Source organism: Moschus berezovskii, chromosome 18 (assembly GCF_049115385.1).
Source record: "Moschus berezovskii isolate FMDL1 chromosome 18, NW_MosBer_1.0, whole genome shotgun sequence".
Lineage (NCBI taxonomy): Eukaryota > Metazoa > Chordata > Mammalia > Artiodactyla > Moschidae > Moschus > Moschus berezovskii.
The window spans coordinates 20694398-20710910 of record NC_142477.1 but is presented as its reverse complement, the minus strand read 5'-3'; the positions used below and the strand labels follow the sequence as shown (position 1 = coordinate 20710910).

The window sequence follows — 16513 nt, the reverse complement described above, 5'->3', positions numbered from 1 at the left end:
CTTCACCTGTGCCACATCCTAGAAGAAAGTCACAGATTCCACCCACGCTAGCCGGATTAAGCAAGGGCGTAACTCATTGGGGCGTTTGGGGTCCCTTGGTGGGTGTGTCCTCTTAGGTTTGTAGGTCTCTACCGGGAACTCTCCCCTCTCCTTGTGTTAGCCAGTCTATCCTTCAAGTCTGCTTGGATGCAGACTGGTGGGAATCCTTTTTTTTTTTCTTTTTTAAATTGAAGTATAGTTGATTTACAGTGTTGTGTTAATTCTACTGTGCAGCAGAGTGACTCAGTTATACACGTATATATGTGCTTCTCCATATTCTTTTCCATCATGGTTTATCACAGGATATTGAATATAGTTCCCTGTGCTATACGGTAGGGCCTTGTGGTTTATCCACCCTGTAATAGTTTGTATCTGTGAATCCCAAACTCCCAGTCCACCCCTCTCCCACACTGCTCCCCCTTGGCAACCCCCGGTCTTTTCTCTCTGTCTGTGAGTCTGTTTCTGTTTTGTAGATCCATTGATTTGTGACATAGTGTAGATTCCACGTGTAGGTGGTATCACGTGGTATTTGTCTTTCTCTGGGCATCCTTTTTAACGTTCTTCATCTCACCCTGCATTGCAATTCACCCCTAAGTTGGATTAAGCCCCCTCCTCTGTCATGGCTTCCCTCATATCTCAGTTGGTAAAGAATCTGCCTGCAATGCAGGAGACCCGGGTTCAGTCCCTGGGTCAGGAAGATTCCCTGGAATCTTACATTCTCTATAATATATTAACATTCTCTATATTATACCTTCCTCCTATCTCACTTCCTTGTATAGTGGAATAATATCAAAGATCATTGACTTACTGAGCCAATAGCAGTCACTTTTCTGAGCACTGAGCACCAAAAAACCAATCCAACTTCATTTACAAGTGGAAGTCAGGCCCCCACACAGCTTAGACCTGAGTGTTGCACTGGGATAGAGAGACACAAAAGCATTGCCCCTCGATAACTCATCTGCTGGGAGACGGCATCCCATTGCTATTGTTCAGTTGCTCAGTCCTGTCCGACTCTTTGCAACCCCACGGACTGCAGCACTCCAGGCTTCCCTGTCCTTCACTGTCTCCCAGAGTTTGCTCAAACTCAGGTCCATTGAGTTGATGATGCCATCCAACTATGTTGTCCCCTGCCCTCAATCTTTCCCAGCATCAGGGTTTTTTTCCAATACAACTCATAAATTATAGTGTGATCTCTTTAAGGAATGAGGACACAGTTCCAGAAGAGAGCTCACTGTGAATTGAAAAGATCAGAAAAGTATTCAAGAAAAGGAAGTCCTTAAAGAGGAGTTAAACTTTAACTGGTGACACACTGGTGGTAGAATGGAAGTTTATCATTTCATGTAAATATTGGGAAGTGAATGTAAACATTGAGAGCATTTGAATTGTATCCGCTAAATAGCTTTGACCTTGACCAACTTTTGACTTAATTATATGCTAGCAGTGTTTCTGTCTGTGCCACTGCCAAAGGTCTTTGCATTTAAACCCGTAAACCGCTAAGGAATATCCAGATCTTCTGGATAAGAAGTTTCTGTCGACCCTTACACGATGGAGGGAACTGTGGGCAGCGCTATAGTCAGGAAATTAATCATGGCACCAGGTCTGAATTCACAGGCTTAAAAACACATCTAGTTGTTGGAAGGCAAGGATTTGTATCTGCTGGGGAAGCACCCCTAAAGAAGACAGGAGGCTGGCTGAGCCCCCGGAGCAGCCCGAGCAAGAGATGTGATGTGTATCCCCACTGAGAAGCTGAGTTTAGGGAGGCAGAGGTGGACAGCTGCTCGCCTCTTTTTTTTCTTGGCTTAGACATTTCCCTCTGCCCTGTGACTCCAGCATGTTTCACTTTTCCAGTCACCTAGACTACACTGCCAGACCTTACTTCTTCTGTGGCAGTAAAGTCTGCAAGAGGTGTTCTATAAAGACATGTGTACTAGAATAATCCATAGGCTCTTAAGCTATCTAAAGAAAGGATTTTTTTAAAAAAAGAGTCACAGGAAAATACTCATATTGGGTAGTGAGTCAAGGTTGGCCGAGCAGCCCCCTGAGTGGGTGTTGACCTTTCCTAAGCTGTTTGATGATTCCCGCAAGGACCTCCACTCACAGCAGCTGGATCCTGCTAACTTTATCTTGGCTGTGTCCTAGGAACATGGTGACGTGGCAAAAGACACCCTGAGCTGGAAGAAATGGCATCAATTCCCATGTGTCCCTGTGTAAATTCAGGGTAGATGTTCTTAATGAAACCAAGTCAGGTCTCTAAAGCATTTTACTCCATTTTCCATTATGGAAAGAGGATCTAGATAAACATGGATGTAAGTCTAATGGGCAGAGCAGAGAGCTCTCTGATGGGCATGAACCTCAAACAGGTATTTCTTCTTAGACTTCTGATACAGTGTAAAATGCTTTTCCCTTCATATTGTTGTTCAGTCACTAAATCACGTCTGACTCTCTTAACCCATGGACTGCTGCATGCCAGACCTCCCTGTTCCTCACTGTCTCCCAGAGTTTGCCCAAGTTCATGTCCATGGCCAGTGAGGCTACCATCTCATCCTCTGCTGCCTTCTCCTCCTCCTCCTGACTTCAGTCTTTCCCAGCATCAGAGTCTTTTTCCAATGAGTTAACTCTTCGCATTAGATGGCCGAAGTATTGGAGCTTCAGCTTCAGAATCAGTCCTTCCAATGAATATTCAGGATTGATTTCCTTTAGGATTGACTGCTTTGCTCTCCTTGCAGTCCAAGGGACTCTCAGAAGTCTTCTCTGGCACCACAGTTCGAAAGCACCAATTCTTTGGTGATCAGCCTTCTTTATGGTCCAACTGTCACATTCCTGGGGTTCCCTGATAGCTCAGTTGGTAAAGAATCTGCCTGCAATGCAGGAGACCCTAGTTCGATTCCTGGATCGGGAAGATCCACTGGAGGAGGGATAGGCTACCCACTCCAATATTCTGACTTGGAGAATTCCATGGACTGTGTAGTCCATGGGGTTGCAAACAGTCAGATACAACTGAGTGACTTTCACTTTCTTTTTTTCTCACATCCCTACTTGACTACTGGAAGCACCAGAGCTTCGACTATATGGACCTTGGTCAGCAAGGTGATTTCTTTCCTTTTTAATATGCTGTCTAGGTTTGTCATAGTTTTCCTTCTAAGAAGCAAGCATCTTTTTCCATCATAAAGCTTCCTGTTTGTTCGTGTGATAAATTTATGGCTCTTTGGAACTGACACTTTTGTTTTATTATGTCACCACCACCATCATCACTCTTCATCAAGATTTAACTTTAGTAATTCCATGGGGGTCCAGTAGTTACAGCTTCACGTCCACTGTAAGGGGTGTAGGTTTGATGCCTGGTCAGGGAACTAAGATCTGGAATGCCATGCCACACAGCTCGGCCAAAAGAAAAAAAAGTAAATGGAGAATGTTAAAAAAAAAAAAGAGTGTATTACTTTTTCTTTTAAACAGTAACCAGAGCAGAAGCATTTGAATAAGCTCCTTAATGTAAGAGTCATCTCAAAGAGAAGTTTAAATATTTCTTTGAAGTCCAGTCTTGGTGAAAACTGCTGCTGACCCATGGTTTTGGTAGAGATTCATATTTCTGGAAACTTCTTATCATTATCGAACACACACTTTATGCTTGTAGCTTCTGCTTTTTACTTTTTTTTTTTTACTAACCTTGCAGTCTCTTTTTTCATACAAGAGCATTGTATGAAAAGGTTTTCTGGGAGAGGTAATGTGGGAGAGTTTTACAAATGCTCAGAAATCCACAGCAGGAGTAGGTAAGGCTACTGTGAGTCACATGGTGGTAGAATTCTTTATTTGCTTTTTTGCTCAAATGGCTTGGAACAAACAGAGCAGAGAGTCTGGAAAAAAATGTGCCATCAGGGGACATGATGCATCGTCGTAGGCTGGAATGAGTCACAGGAGCATAAGTCAAGAAATCATGAATGAGGGGGTGTGTCATTTAGCCCCCGACCAGTATTTGGCATTAGTTTTTTTAGGTAATAATGCAGAACTTCTTAGGTGTTCATCACGCTGGAAACTACAAAATTAAAAGCTCTCATGATTGAAAAGTGAAGGTGTTAGTCGCTCAGTCCTATCCAACTCTTTGTGACCCCACAGACTTTAGCCTGCCAGGCCTCTTTGCCCATGGGATTCTTTAGGCAAGAATACTGGAGTGGGTAGCCATTCCCTTCTCCAGGGGATCTTCCCAACTTAGGGATGGAACCTGGATCTTCTGCATTGCCAGTGGATTCTTTACTGTCTGAGCCAGCAGGGAAGCCCTGCCATGATTGAGGGGAGGGTCTTTTATTTTCATACCTTTCAAATATTAAGAATTCTGATACAAATGCCAGTTACCTGACACACTTACTTTATGTAAATGACAAGCTTAGTATTGAAACGTCCATACCCAGAAACAGGCCAACAGATAGCTACCATCTGTTTAGTCCTGATTCTGGTTGTCTTGTGGCGGCTGAACCAAGATGTAGCGTCAGTGATTCAGTGCTCATTTCAAACAGTTTATAGAATTACACTCTTAAATGTCAATTTTTTATGTGCTTTATTTTTGAGGCCAAGATGCTTGATTTGTAATCATTTCACAGCATAAAGAGAGACTGTCCACGTGATGACAAATAACATCTTACAAATGTTGTGGTTATTTTCCCCCTCCGTTTCTTTCTTTCATCAGGGAATCTTTTCATATCTCTTGTTACTTAGTGTACCAGTTACTAGTGCTGGTCCCTGAACTGTTTGCCCTGGCCCACGATGAGATAAGTGTTTATAAACTTTGGTGACAATTTCACAGTCATCTTATGCCTGTTGAACTAATAATAACCAAAAAAGTAAGACTTCTATGTTAAATATCCTTTTGTTTTTTTTTCTTTCTGGTAATATATTTTTGACTACATTTTACAAAAGTCTTAGTCTCTGACAGATGGGATATTTAAAAAATCCTTTCCCCACTAGGAATTTGAGATTCCCTCTGCTGGGCAGCATCGCTTTTTGTGTTTGGAGCAAAAATCAGAGAGAGAGGAAAAAAAGCCTCCCCCCCCGCCAAAGAGATCTCTGACTCAGAGAGGCCTTCCCTATACCCGCCACTTTCTGCGGTTGTGATTTGTCACTCCCTTCTGGGCAGGTCTTCCTTCGTGAGTCCTTGGAACAGAAACTGGAGAAGCGACGGGAAGAGGAGGTGACACGGGCGGCCATGGTGATCCGGGCCCACGTCTTGGGCTACTTGGCGAGGTAAGAAGTGAGGGAGGAGTGTGTCTAGTATGTTTCACGCGGTGGTGCTGGCTAATTATATGCTTTCATTTGAAATAGACCTGGATGGTTTCTTATCAGGACCAGGCTAAAGAGAGGGCCAGGGCAGTGCTCCTAATTGGTGATGCCAGTTAGCTTGACCTGGGCAGGAAGTGGGAACAGGAGCTTGTGATGTCTCAGAGCGGTGGTGTCATTGGGGGGCACCGGGCGAGATATTTAAATAGTTCCCCTAATTTCTCGGGGCCATATACTGAAGCCACAGGCAGCTCACCTGTTTACTTTCATGTCGACCCATGGGGTTCCACAGCGGCCCCCTCTCCTGGGTTTGCCCACGAGGCAGGTACTTTCTTGTGCATCCCTGGAGCAGCGGGCTGGTCTGCTGGTCATCGTCTCATCACCATACATTACATTTTCTCAAACATAAAAGCCATCCTGCTGTGGTGAATCCTTTTCCCTTTTGCTCCTAAAAACAGCAGAAAGTATCACATCCCTTGGTTCTGTTTACAGTCTCACTTCCTGCCAGGACTTTGCAAAGTCAGTTATTAGGAGCGATGTGTTTATTTAGCCAACATGATGATAGGCTTCTTGCTTGAGTTCTGTTATTATTCTTTTGTTTTCCTACTGTTTTGCCCACAAGGGCCTGCTCGTTGGCTCCCTGTAATGAGTCCCAGTAATGAGTGGATCAGCCCCACTTGAGGTCCTGCTCTCTTGACGTGTAACATTAACATAAACTCCTGTGGAGAACGCGTGGCCTCATCCTGTCCTCAGCCATGCTCTTGTGCTGTTTTCGTTCTCGTTTTTCAGAAAGCAGTACAAGAAGGTCCTTGACTGTGTCGTGATCATACAGAAGAACTACAGGGCCTTCCTCCTGAGGAGGAGATTTTTGCACCTGAAAAAAGCAGCTGTGGTTTTCCAGAAGCAACTCCGAGGTCAGATTGCCAGAAGAGTTTACAGACAGCTGCTGGCGGAGAAACGGGTGGAGGAGGAAAAGAAGAAACGGGAGGAGGAGGAAAGGTATGGACTTTCCTTATTTGCATGAAACAGGCAGGACACCTTTGGAGATTTTATGCTCTGGATCCAGCCTTGAGGCCGTAATTCCCAGAGCATGCTGCCGAACCTGCTGTTGGAAACAGTACCTCTTGGTGGGTCAGATAAAATTCCTTGGCACCACTGAAGACCCAGTTTCGTGTATATTTTTATTCATGCGAAGAATAGCTGTCTGTATTGCCCAGGGAAGACCCCATTCATCCTTCATGCCTTTTAAGTCATCTTTTGCAAAGCTTTTGTTAAAAAGTTCACTCTTAGCTCCTAGTAATGGTAGATTCCATTCTTGTAGCCATTAATGGTTCGTCAATTATTGCTAGTTTTTTTTTTTTTTAAGATTTATTTATTGCTGAGCTGGGTCTTCATTGCCACCTGCAGGCTTTCTCTAGTTGCGGTGAGCAGGGCTACTCTTCAGTGCATGGGTTCCTGATTTCTCTTATGGCGGAGCACAGCTCTAGGCTGGCAGGCATTAGTAGTTATGGCACACAGGCTTAGTTGTTCTGCGCCATGTGGAATCTTCCTGGACCAGGGACTGAACCCAAGTCCCCTGCACTGGCAGGCAGATTCTTAACCACTAGACCACCACGGAAGCCCAGTTAATGCTCATTTTGAGATGTCTATGTGAATAGAGTTGGCACAGATGCAACAATGTGTAAAACTGGGAGATGGGATCACAGTAATCTATCTTCCTCTGGAAACCATTTGAATATTTGTTTTATGTGGATTTTTATTGACTTTTCAAGCATGCTACTAAAGCGTGCCCCTCAACTGCTGAGCAAGCATTTGTAGCTTGTGCATCGGCAGAATGCGCCAGAAGCTTAGTGTGGTGACTTGTTTTTTAAACAATAATCTTGGGAAAAAAACCTTGGCTTTCTGAAAAGTGCTTCTCAGATTTTTTTTTTTCATTGCTTTATTTTCACTGTCTTTTTTCTTGACTATTTTTAGAGAAAGAGAGCAGGAACGAAGAGAAGCAGAGCTCCGCGCCCAACAGGTGAAAAACGCCATGACCACGTAGCATCTTGTCTGTTACCTTCCCACTACTGACACTTTTGGAGAAGGAAATGGCAACCCACTCCAGTATTCTTGCCTGGAGAATTCCATGGACAGAGGAGCCTGGCAGGCTACAGTCCATGGGGTCACACAGAGTCAAACTCAACTGAGTAACTAACACCTTCACTGACAATTTGCCTTAGGGATTCAGTTCAGTTCAGTTCAGTTGCTCAGTCGTGTCCGACTCTCCGCGACCCCATGAATCACAGCACGCCAGGCCTCCCTGTCCATCACCAACTCCCGCAGTTCACCCAAACTCATGTCCACAGAGTCGGTGATGCCATCCAGCCATCTAATTCTCTGTCATCCCCTTCTCCTCCCGCCCCCAACCCTTCCCAGCATCAGAGTCTTTTCCAGTGAGTCAACTTGTCGCATGAGGTATTAGAAACTAAAATAATGATATAGGGAGAAGGATTCAAAACTAAAGACACAGGAAGAAGGATTTTAGAGGAGATGTTTCTATTGCCATTTCTAACCCATTGCAGTTGGGTAAAAATGTGTGAATGTCTAAGATTTTTGTGCCAATTGCAAAAGCATGCTAGCTCTAAACTGGTAGCACCAGTGTACTACTTTGCTCAGTCTGCTATAATATATAGTGCCACAGCCCAGAGGGAATTAAACAAAAGAAATTGATTGTGTCACAGTTCTGGAGGCTACAAATCCAAGATAAGTTTCTGCAAGGGTTGGTTTCTTCTGAAGCTTCTCTCTGTAGGTTCATGGTGTGTCATTTACATGGTCTTACACCTGTGTGCATACTTCCCTGGTGTCCCTGTGTGTGTGTATCCCCTCTGATAAGGACATCAGTTAGATTGGCTTAGAGCCCTACCTCGGGACCTCACTGTAACTTTATCACTTCCATAAGGTCCTGTCCCCATATCCAGGCATATTCCAAGGGTCCTGGGGGTTGGACTACAGAGGATGAGATGGATGGCATCACCGATTCAGTGGACATGAGTTTGGGTAAACTCCAGGAGTTGGTGATGGACAGGGAAGCCTGGTGTGCTGCAGTCCATGGGGTCACAAAGAGTCGGACATGACTGAGCCATTGAACTGAACTGGGGGTTACGGCTTCACGTGGCAATTTGGCGGAGGGAAGGGTGCGGGACAGCCCACAACGGGCCCCATCCCATCATGTGGGAGGGCCGCTGCCTCCCCCCCACCCCCGTCTTTGCAAGGTCACTTCCTGACCTCTTCCTTCCTCCGGGATCCAGGAGGAAGCAGCCCGGAAGCAGCGGGAACTGGAAGCCTTGCAGCAGGAGAGTCAGAGGGCCGCGGAGCTGAGCCGGGAGCTGGAGAAGCAGAAGGAGAACAGGCAGGTGGAGGAGATCCTGCGGCTGGAGAAGGAGATCGAGGACCTGCAGCGCATGAAGGAGCGGCAGGAGCTGTCGCTGACCGAGGCGTCCTTGCAGAAGCTGCAGCAGCTGCGGGACGAAGAGCTGAGGCGGCTGGAGGACGAGGCCTGCCGCGCCGCCCAGGAGTTCCTGGAGTCGCTCAACTTCGACGAGATCGACGAGTGCGTCCGCAGCATCGAGCGCTCGCTGTCGGTGGGCAGCGGGTGCGCGGGCGAGCCGGGCGCCGGCGCGGAGAAGCCCAGCTTCAACTTCAGCCAGCCCTACCCGGAGGAGGAGGAGGTGGACGAGGGCTTCGAGGCCGACGACGATGCGTTCAAGGACTCGCCCAACCCCAGCGAGCACGGCCACTCGGACCAGCGCACCAGCGGCATCCGGACGAGCGACGAGTCCTCGGAGGAGGACCCCTACATGAACGACACCGTGGTGCCCACCAGCCCCAGCGCCGACAGCACCGTGCTGCTGGCCCCCTCGGAGCACGACTCCTCCGTCGGGGAGCCTGCCTACTGCCTGCCCCAGACCCCGGGGGCCCTGCCTGCCCCGGAGGGCGACTACGACTACGATCAGGACGACTACGAAGACGGAGCCGTCACCTCCGGCAGCAGCGTGACCTTCTCCAACTCCTGCAGCAGCCAGTGGTCCCCAGACTACCGATGCTCCGTGGGCACCTACAACAGCTCGGGGGCCTACCGGTTCAGCTCGGAGGGCGCCCAGTCCTCGGTGAGTACCCGCCGGCCAGGCGCCACCCACCGCCCTGACCCCCGCCCCCTGCTGGCTCTCACTGGGGTGCAAGTTGTCTGTCATCCACGCCCCTGTTGCATCCTCCCTGGGATGAAGACATCCCCCCCACAGGATGGGCCAAAGGCAGGCTCTTTGAGCTGGTCTGAGACCCTTCTCTCTTGCCAGAAGCAATCCAGTGAGAAAATGGGCCTGTTGGAGCTTCAGCACAAAATCCAGAGAACTGCATTTTGCTCAAAGTGTAAGAAAACTGGCACGCCTAGTGGAGAATTTGGCTGGTGTCTGTCCTGGCTTTGCAGGAGGTTGGGAAATAAGGCCCGCTGTAAGCTCTAATGAGGCTCACCAGGGACCTTTCAGAGAATTCTCCAGACAGTAGCTTCAGGCTCACTGCAGGATATTGTCTATTGTTCTCATTGTAAGGGAGGAAACTTTGCAGGCTTCAGCAGACCCTTTCTAGCTTCTGGATTTATTTGTAGTTTACTTTTTATTTTTTTCTTTCTTTTCGTTGACCATGTATTAAACACTCTCTGGAGTTTTCTAAGATTTGAAGATACATTTAGCACAGTAACCTAGAGGGGATTAACTCTTGAGTGGTTTGATTAAAATCATATGTTTAAGCAGTAGTGTTGTGCTTAGAATACAGAGTCTTGGGATTAAAGTATGTCTCGTGTGCTCCAGCTCAAGTCCACCGACCACTCTACACCAGCAGTCAGTATTTCGTAATTCTGAATTCTTTTGATGACCACGCTCCATTGTACTGTGACAAATCGGCCTGTGGCTTCTTTGTCAGTTACTTCTATTTTTTCGGTGTTGATCTGTGCTGGGCATTTCTGGTGATTGTTTTCTGTCCTTTTGGTTCACTGTTGGCTCTCTCTCTCCTGGTTCAGTTTGAAGACAGTGAAGAGGACTTCGATTCTCGGTTTGATACAGACGACGAGCTTTCGTACCGGCGGGACTCTGTGTACAGCTGTGTCACACTGCCTTACTTCCATAGCTTCCTGTACATGAAAGGTATGACCTGCAGCTGTCCTGGTGCCTGGGTTAGGGAGTGAAGCGATGGGAAACTGAGGCTGATGGAAGGGGGACCGGGAAAATCGCCCCGCATCCCCCTTCCCTGGGGGATGGAGGGGACGCCATGGTGGTGTGACATTGGTGACCCGATCAGACGGTGCGTTAGGACGAAGGGTCTGCAGCCACTGTCACCGTTTTCAGTCCTTCTCTCTCTGTTGCCTCCACGTTTCATGTGTGTGAGTTAGTCAGTCGCGTCCGACTCTTTATGACCCCATAGGCTGTAGCCCACCAGGCTCCTCTGTCCATGGAATTCTCCAGGCAAGAATACTGGAGCGGGTTGCCATGCCCTCCTCCAGGGGATCTTCCTGACCCAGAGACTGAACCCAGGTCTCCTGCACTGCGGGCAGATTCTCTTACCACCTGAGCCCCCAGGGCAGCACTTCGCATCTCGTATCTGTGCTCTCTGCCTCCCTCCCTTTCTCTGTCCATACATCTTTTCCCCGCCTCTCTCTTTCTTACACGTGAACAGACACACTTGTGTGCTGCCGCTGTGGTTGGTGCAACCCATTACAATGATAAAGCTGCATTTTTGCCTCTTGCAGGGATGTCTTAGAGACCCCGGAGGGATGTCTTATACACAGAAAAGTAAAGATCTGAGAGTGGGCTGCCCCTGGCTTGGACTGCCTGTGACACCTACTGTCTGTCCCTTGCTCGTGATGAGAATTTTAATTATCTTTTCTCATTGCCGTGGAACTTGGAATGTATCGAACTGGACCTTAATGCTCGGGGACCTTGAAGCACCCTCCTTCTGGAAAAGTACTTAATCAGGACCTCGCCCCTGTGGCTTATTCGTGTTCTCGACCTTGACTTCCCAATCAGTGAGAGGGATCGGGAGAAGCCATAGTCATCACCAGTTTTATGTAGGTCATCCAAAGAGGGGATTGTCTGGTTTCTCGCTGGGCCCTGGACTGAAGCAAGGGAGAGGCCAAGTCTTGTGGGTCCAGTGGAGATAACAAGACCCACCCTCCCCAGATGGTTTCAGTTCTTTGTGTTTTCTCTGGCCCTTTGTTTCTGTGCTTTGCCTTTACTTTTCTTTTCTTTTGGTATATTTTTATTTTCTCATATCTCTTTTGTTCTCCTTAATACTTTTTCTGTGTGTTTATTTTTTTTTTCCTTTTAACTTGGTTTCTTTTTTGCTACTTCACTTTCCTTCCCTGACATCTGTGTAGCTGCTAACGTCAGTCACTTACTTTTCAAATTTCTGCTGTTCTCAGCCTCAAAGGGCTCATGGAAACCTCCAGGTTTGTTTTCGGGGTGATCTTCCTATTGGTGAAAGGTACTTGATGGAAATTCTTGTAGTTGCGTTGGGATGAAAAGGATTGAGGAATTCTAACCAAATAATCGAGTGTTCATTGGATGAGAAAAAAAAATGTCATCACAAAAGCAGAGTCTAATAATGTAATTCATATCTAATCATAGCATTTTAAGATTTTCTCATGCATTTCCCAGAATAAAGATAAGTTTTTATTATTCTTGTATTTTCCTCAACCCTTAATTAATCTAGTTCTCTAAATTAGCTTTAAAATCCCCTTAAATCATTCTTAATTATAATATATGGCATTCATTTATTATATAATTGTCTTGATTAAAACAAATAAGATTATGAAAAATTAAGTATACATTCAGAGCACTCAGATCCCAACATTAAAATGTTAAGAGCTCAAGAAGGTAAGCAAGTAAACATTTGACAAACTCATCTCTTAACAAAACAAATTATTGTGTAACTGCGTCACCATTTAATCTCCAATACATTGTCGTTTGATGTTTAATAAGGCTTTAAGTTGTGACCAAAAGTTTCAAAGAAACGAGTGATAAGGCACATCTAACCACCAGGTTATATTTTGTGAGTGTGAATCAGTTTGCACCATCCTAATGACCTCCTGAAGGTGCTTACAGTGAGGAAACTAAGAACACTCATCAGATTCTCTAGATGAAATACAAAGGGAGCCCCCGGAATGGGGAACGGAGGGCTGGGCGTGAGCCCCATCAATAACGGGAGCATATCAGAGTGACTGGTGGTGATGACTATTAATCTGTGTCTCTGAAACAACTGTGAATAACCCTTATCGTTCAAAGACGATAAGATAATAGGATAACTTTATACTACAGTTTCCTCTTGGCTTATTTTGAGAAACTTAGATTAAAGCCACAAATCAAGAGGGAAAAGAAGTTTTCTTCTGGGAGTCCCTGGCAAGTTTGTTGTTTGTTAGGAAACAGCTCTGGTGCTTGGCATGATCACAAAGGCTTCTCAGCTAGGTAAGCAGGACGTTCCGTAGATAAGAGACAGGGCTGTCGTCTGTACAAGTCAGCGAAACGTGTGTGCTCTGCAACGCGCACACAAACCAGTGTTATCTTTGCTTCTCTTGTTCCACTGTGAGACTGAGATCTGTAATCACTGAGCAGCCATTGAAAAAATTAATCTGAGAATGTCTGTTTTAAATATACTTCTAATCTGTAAAAGGAAAGCATTTCCTCTATATTCATTTTCAGTATCCACATTTTGATATTTTATTTCTGTTACTGGTGGATCAAAGAGATAGCTTATGGACATTTTACAGTTATTGAAGTAGATGTGATATTCTTTGGTGGATTTTTTCAAACAGATTCTTGACTCGTGGTGGCAAAATGTCACTCTTGAATGTCTTGGGAATCTAAGAATAATAGAATTATCCTGCTGGAAGACTATTAGAAATATTTTTTATGTTGTAAAAGATAATATCTGTATATCCTGGTCTAGTTTCCTTCAACCAGGTTTATTTGCATGAAAGAAATTACAGCTGAATTCTCATGTTCACGGTGCTATCACAGTTTGGAGTCTTACTTTGTTTCATAGTCTAAATTTTATACCTTGTATATGTAAACTATTTTCAGATAATGATGCTTTTCTCTAAAAAGATGTTTATTGGGAAAAGGGACATGTTATTTTCCTATGTAAGTTAGAGTTTATTGCTGAACTCCGGAATCTTATAGATGTTGTTCCTCACATTGACTAAACTAAGAAGGAAAGTGTTAACTCGGACACAGTTTTAAACTGATTTCCCCTCCCTGGGGTGTCTGGACAGAAACACGATCCATAAGTATGGAAATGGTTCTCCCCTACCCTCTGCCCCAACCCCCATGGTCCTGCATCACTCCAGGGTTATAATAGCAGTCCCTTTGTGGTCTTGGTGTTAAGCTCCTCACCAAGATTTCTAAGCTAAGTGAGTAGGAACTTCTTTGGAAATATGGAAAGATTATATTTCTTTTTTTGGCTGCATCTAATGGTGTGCAAGATCTTAGTTCCCTGACCAGGTACTGAACTTGTGTCCCCCTGCAGTGGAAGTGCAGTGTCTTAACCAGTGGACCACCCAGGAAGTCCCAGGAAGGCTTCTGATGTAATTCAAGCGAGCCAGTGTGGTCCCTGCCTCATGCCTTCTGAACATGACCCTGCAGCGCTATGCTCCATCGTTGGGGGCATGTCTGAAGGGAGGACATTTGGTGCAAAGTTAAGGATGGGCTGAACCTTAAGACCTACTGATCTTAACATCCAACTTGATGGACTTTTCCTTAAACCCCTCCCTTCCCCCCCAACCTGGGGAGACAGGTGGCCTCATGAACTCCTGGAAGCGCCGCTGGTGTGTACTCAAGGACGAGACGTTCCTGTGGTTTCGCTCCAAGCAGGAGGCCCTCAAGCAAGGCTGGCTGCACAAGAAGGGCGGCGGCTCCTCCACCCTGTCCAGGAGAAACTGGAAGAAGCGCTGGTTCGTCCTCCGCCAGGCCAAGCTGATGTACTTCGAGAACGACAGTGAGGAGAAGCTCAAGGGCACCGTGGAGGTCCGGGCGGCCAAGTATGTTGATGAGCCCTGGCAGGGGCTTGGGGCTGCTTCATCACGTAGGTCTCTGACTCCAGGCTGGGACACGCTCTTTGAAGCAGTAGGTTTTAGGAGGTTATCGAGAGTCCTCACCATTCCTTTCAGTGGGTTGAATTATTAGGAAATCAGAGAAATAAGACCATCTGTGAAAATTCACTTGAGTTTTCAAACATTCAGCTCTGGGTTATAAGATGCTCGCTGAACATAGAACTAACCTGTTGGAAATGTGATTGGCCATACACACTACACATGGTGTGGATATTGATCCATTGGTTGAGCATCTTGTCATCCTTCTATGGATCAGCCTATCACTTTTATTTCTTCCCACGCCCAACTGTAGCCAACAGATGGCTATCCTGGGAGCGGACAGTCCATCTGGAGGGGTGTGAAATGAATCATTTGTGTCCCACCTTTGCTGGGATTCCTAGGCTCTTCATGCCAACAATGAGAGCAACAGAGCTGGGATTTGATCTAACACCCTCCTTTTTCTGCCACCTTTGGGTTTTTTTTGGTCACACCACTCAACTTGTGGAATCTTTGTTCCCCAATCAGAGATTGAACCCCAGCCCATGGCAATGAAAGCACCAAGTCCTAACCACTGGACCACCAGGGAATTCCCTTCTTCCTGGTTCTTATGAATCAAAGCTTTGAACTGTTGAGGGCCTATTGTATTTGGTAAAAATTAAGTAAGGTTTTCAGAAAATACTGAGAATTAAGGAGTAGCTGGTTTTCTTGGGTAACTAAATACTGAGCATAAAATTTGGGGATGGCATGTAGCTACTCCCCACTCAAACTGAGCAATCATGTATGTTTAGAAAATGGGTAAAAATAAGCTTTGAGAGACGGAATTAACCCCTGAATTCATGAGACCAAAAAATGACATCCCGTTTCTACTCAACCAGCGTGAGGAACTTTGGAACATGGTTCATTGAAAAGTGGAGAATTTAATCAATTATGTATTTAATTTTAAGGACAAACAATGAAATGCAAACAGCAGAGTATTTGAACTTTCCAGGCTGCCCCTTTGGGGTTCCTTAGGAGGAGCCCATGTTCCATAGTCAGATGGGTTCATGGAAATATGGATCTGAGTCCTGCAAGTGTTTGCAGCATGGCCCAGCTTTGAGCCTCCTGCAGTTTTCCCCTGCCGCATGTACCACAATGGTCCTCTCTTCACCCCATAGGCAGAGGGGCTCACAGATGCCAGGAGGCTGAGAGAGACAATTACGGTCGTGAATTTCACCAGTGTAAATTTGATGGATGTTCCTTTTGCTGCTCGCTGTATAGCAAATAAATGCTTAACAGAGCCCTGTTCTCCAGGTGTTCTGTAGAAATTACAGAGGTAAGGAAGTGTTCTTCAGCTGCTGGTCATGCTCTGTAGAGAGAAGGCAATGAGTGGCTAAGGTTTCACCATCATAAGGTTTTCTTCATTTTGTATTTTATTATATAAAAAATATATATTTTGTATTATAGAAAATTTCAGTCATAGGCAAGCATCGGTTGGAGACTGGAATGAAATTCGTGTGCTCATTGCTCAGTGTTCAGTGGTCACCCACTCCCAGGCAGCAGTGTTTCATTTATGATCCCACACTGCTCTTTCCCCCCTGCAAATTACACTTTTTTTGTGGTTGACTGAGCTGTGTGACTCACAGTATCTTAGTTCCCCAACCAGGGTTTGAACCCCCACCCATGGCAGTGAAAACACCCAGTCCTAATCACCGGACTGCCAGGGAATTCCCCAAACTACATTTTTAAAGCAAGCCCTACCCATATAATTTCATTTGTGAATATTTGGTATTCACTTAAAGTTTAAGACGTTTTAAAATATATAATCACAATATTATTATCACATTTAAAAAGGAACACGAACTCCTTCTGTCATCTGAATTCTAGTCATTATTCAGATTTCCCCGGTTATCTTATAAATGGAGGTGATAGTGTTATTGGTTCGGGTTGGTTTCTTTCTTCAAATCAGAATCCAAATAAGGTTCATAGTTTTTGATCAGTTGACGGATCTCTCAAACTGCTTTCAATTTGTATTCCATCCCCTTCATCTTTTCTTTCACTCCCCGTCTGTTATTGGAGGTGCTGCCTCATTTATCCTGTAGTTGACAGGCTGTGTTT

General features: G+C 45.6%; 1 protein-coding gene across 1 annotated transcript in view; it reads left to right on the top strand.

Annotated features, from left to right (window-relative positions):
- The window catches only part of MYO10 (myosin X), a 256624-nt gene that overhangs the window by 215567 nt on the left and 24544 nt on the right, over window positions 1–16513 (top strand). Inside the window, exons 22-27 of the mRNA XM_055422243.2 lie at window positions 5165–5271; window positions 6094–6303; window positions 7279–7324; window positions 8595–9452; window positions 10358–10481; window positions 14125–14368. Coding sequence (XP_055278218.2) covers window positions 5165–5271; window positions 6094–6303; window positions 7279–7324; window positions 8595–9452; window positions 10358–10481; window positions 14125–14368 — 1589 coding nt within the window. The remainder of the gene's footprint in view (window positions 1–5164; window positions 5272–6093; window positions 6304–7278; window positions 7325–8594; window positions 9453–10357; window positions 10482–14124; window positions 14369–16513) is intronic.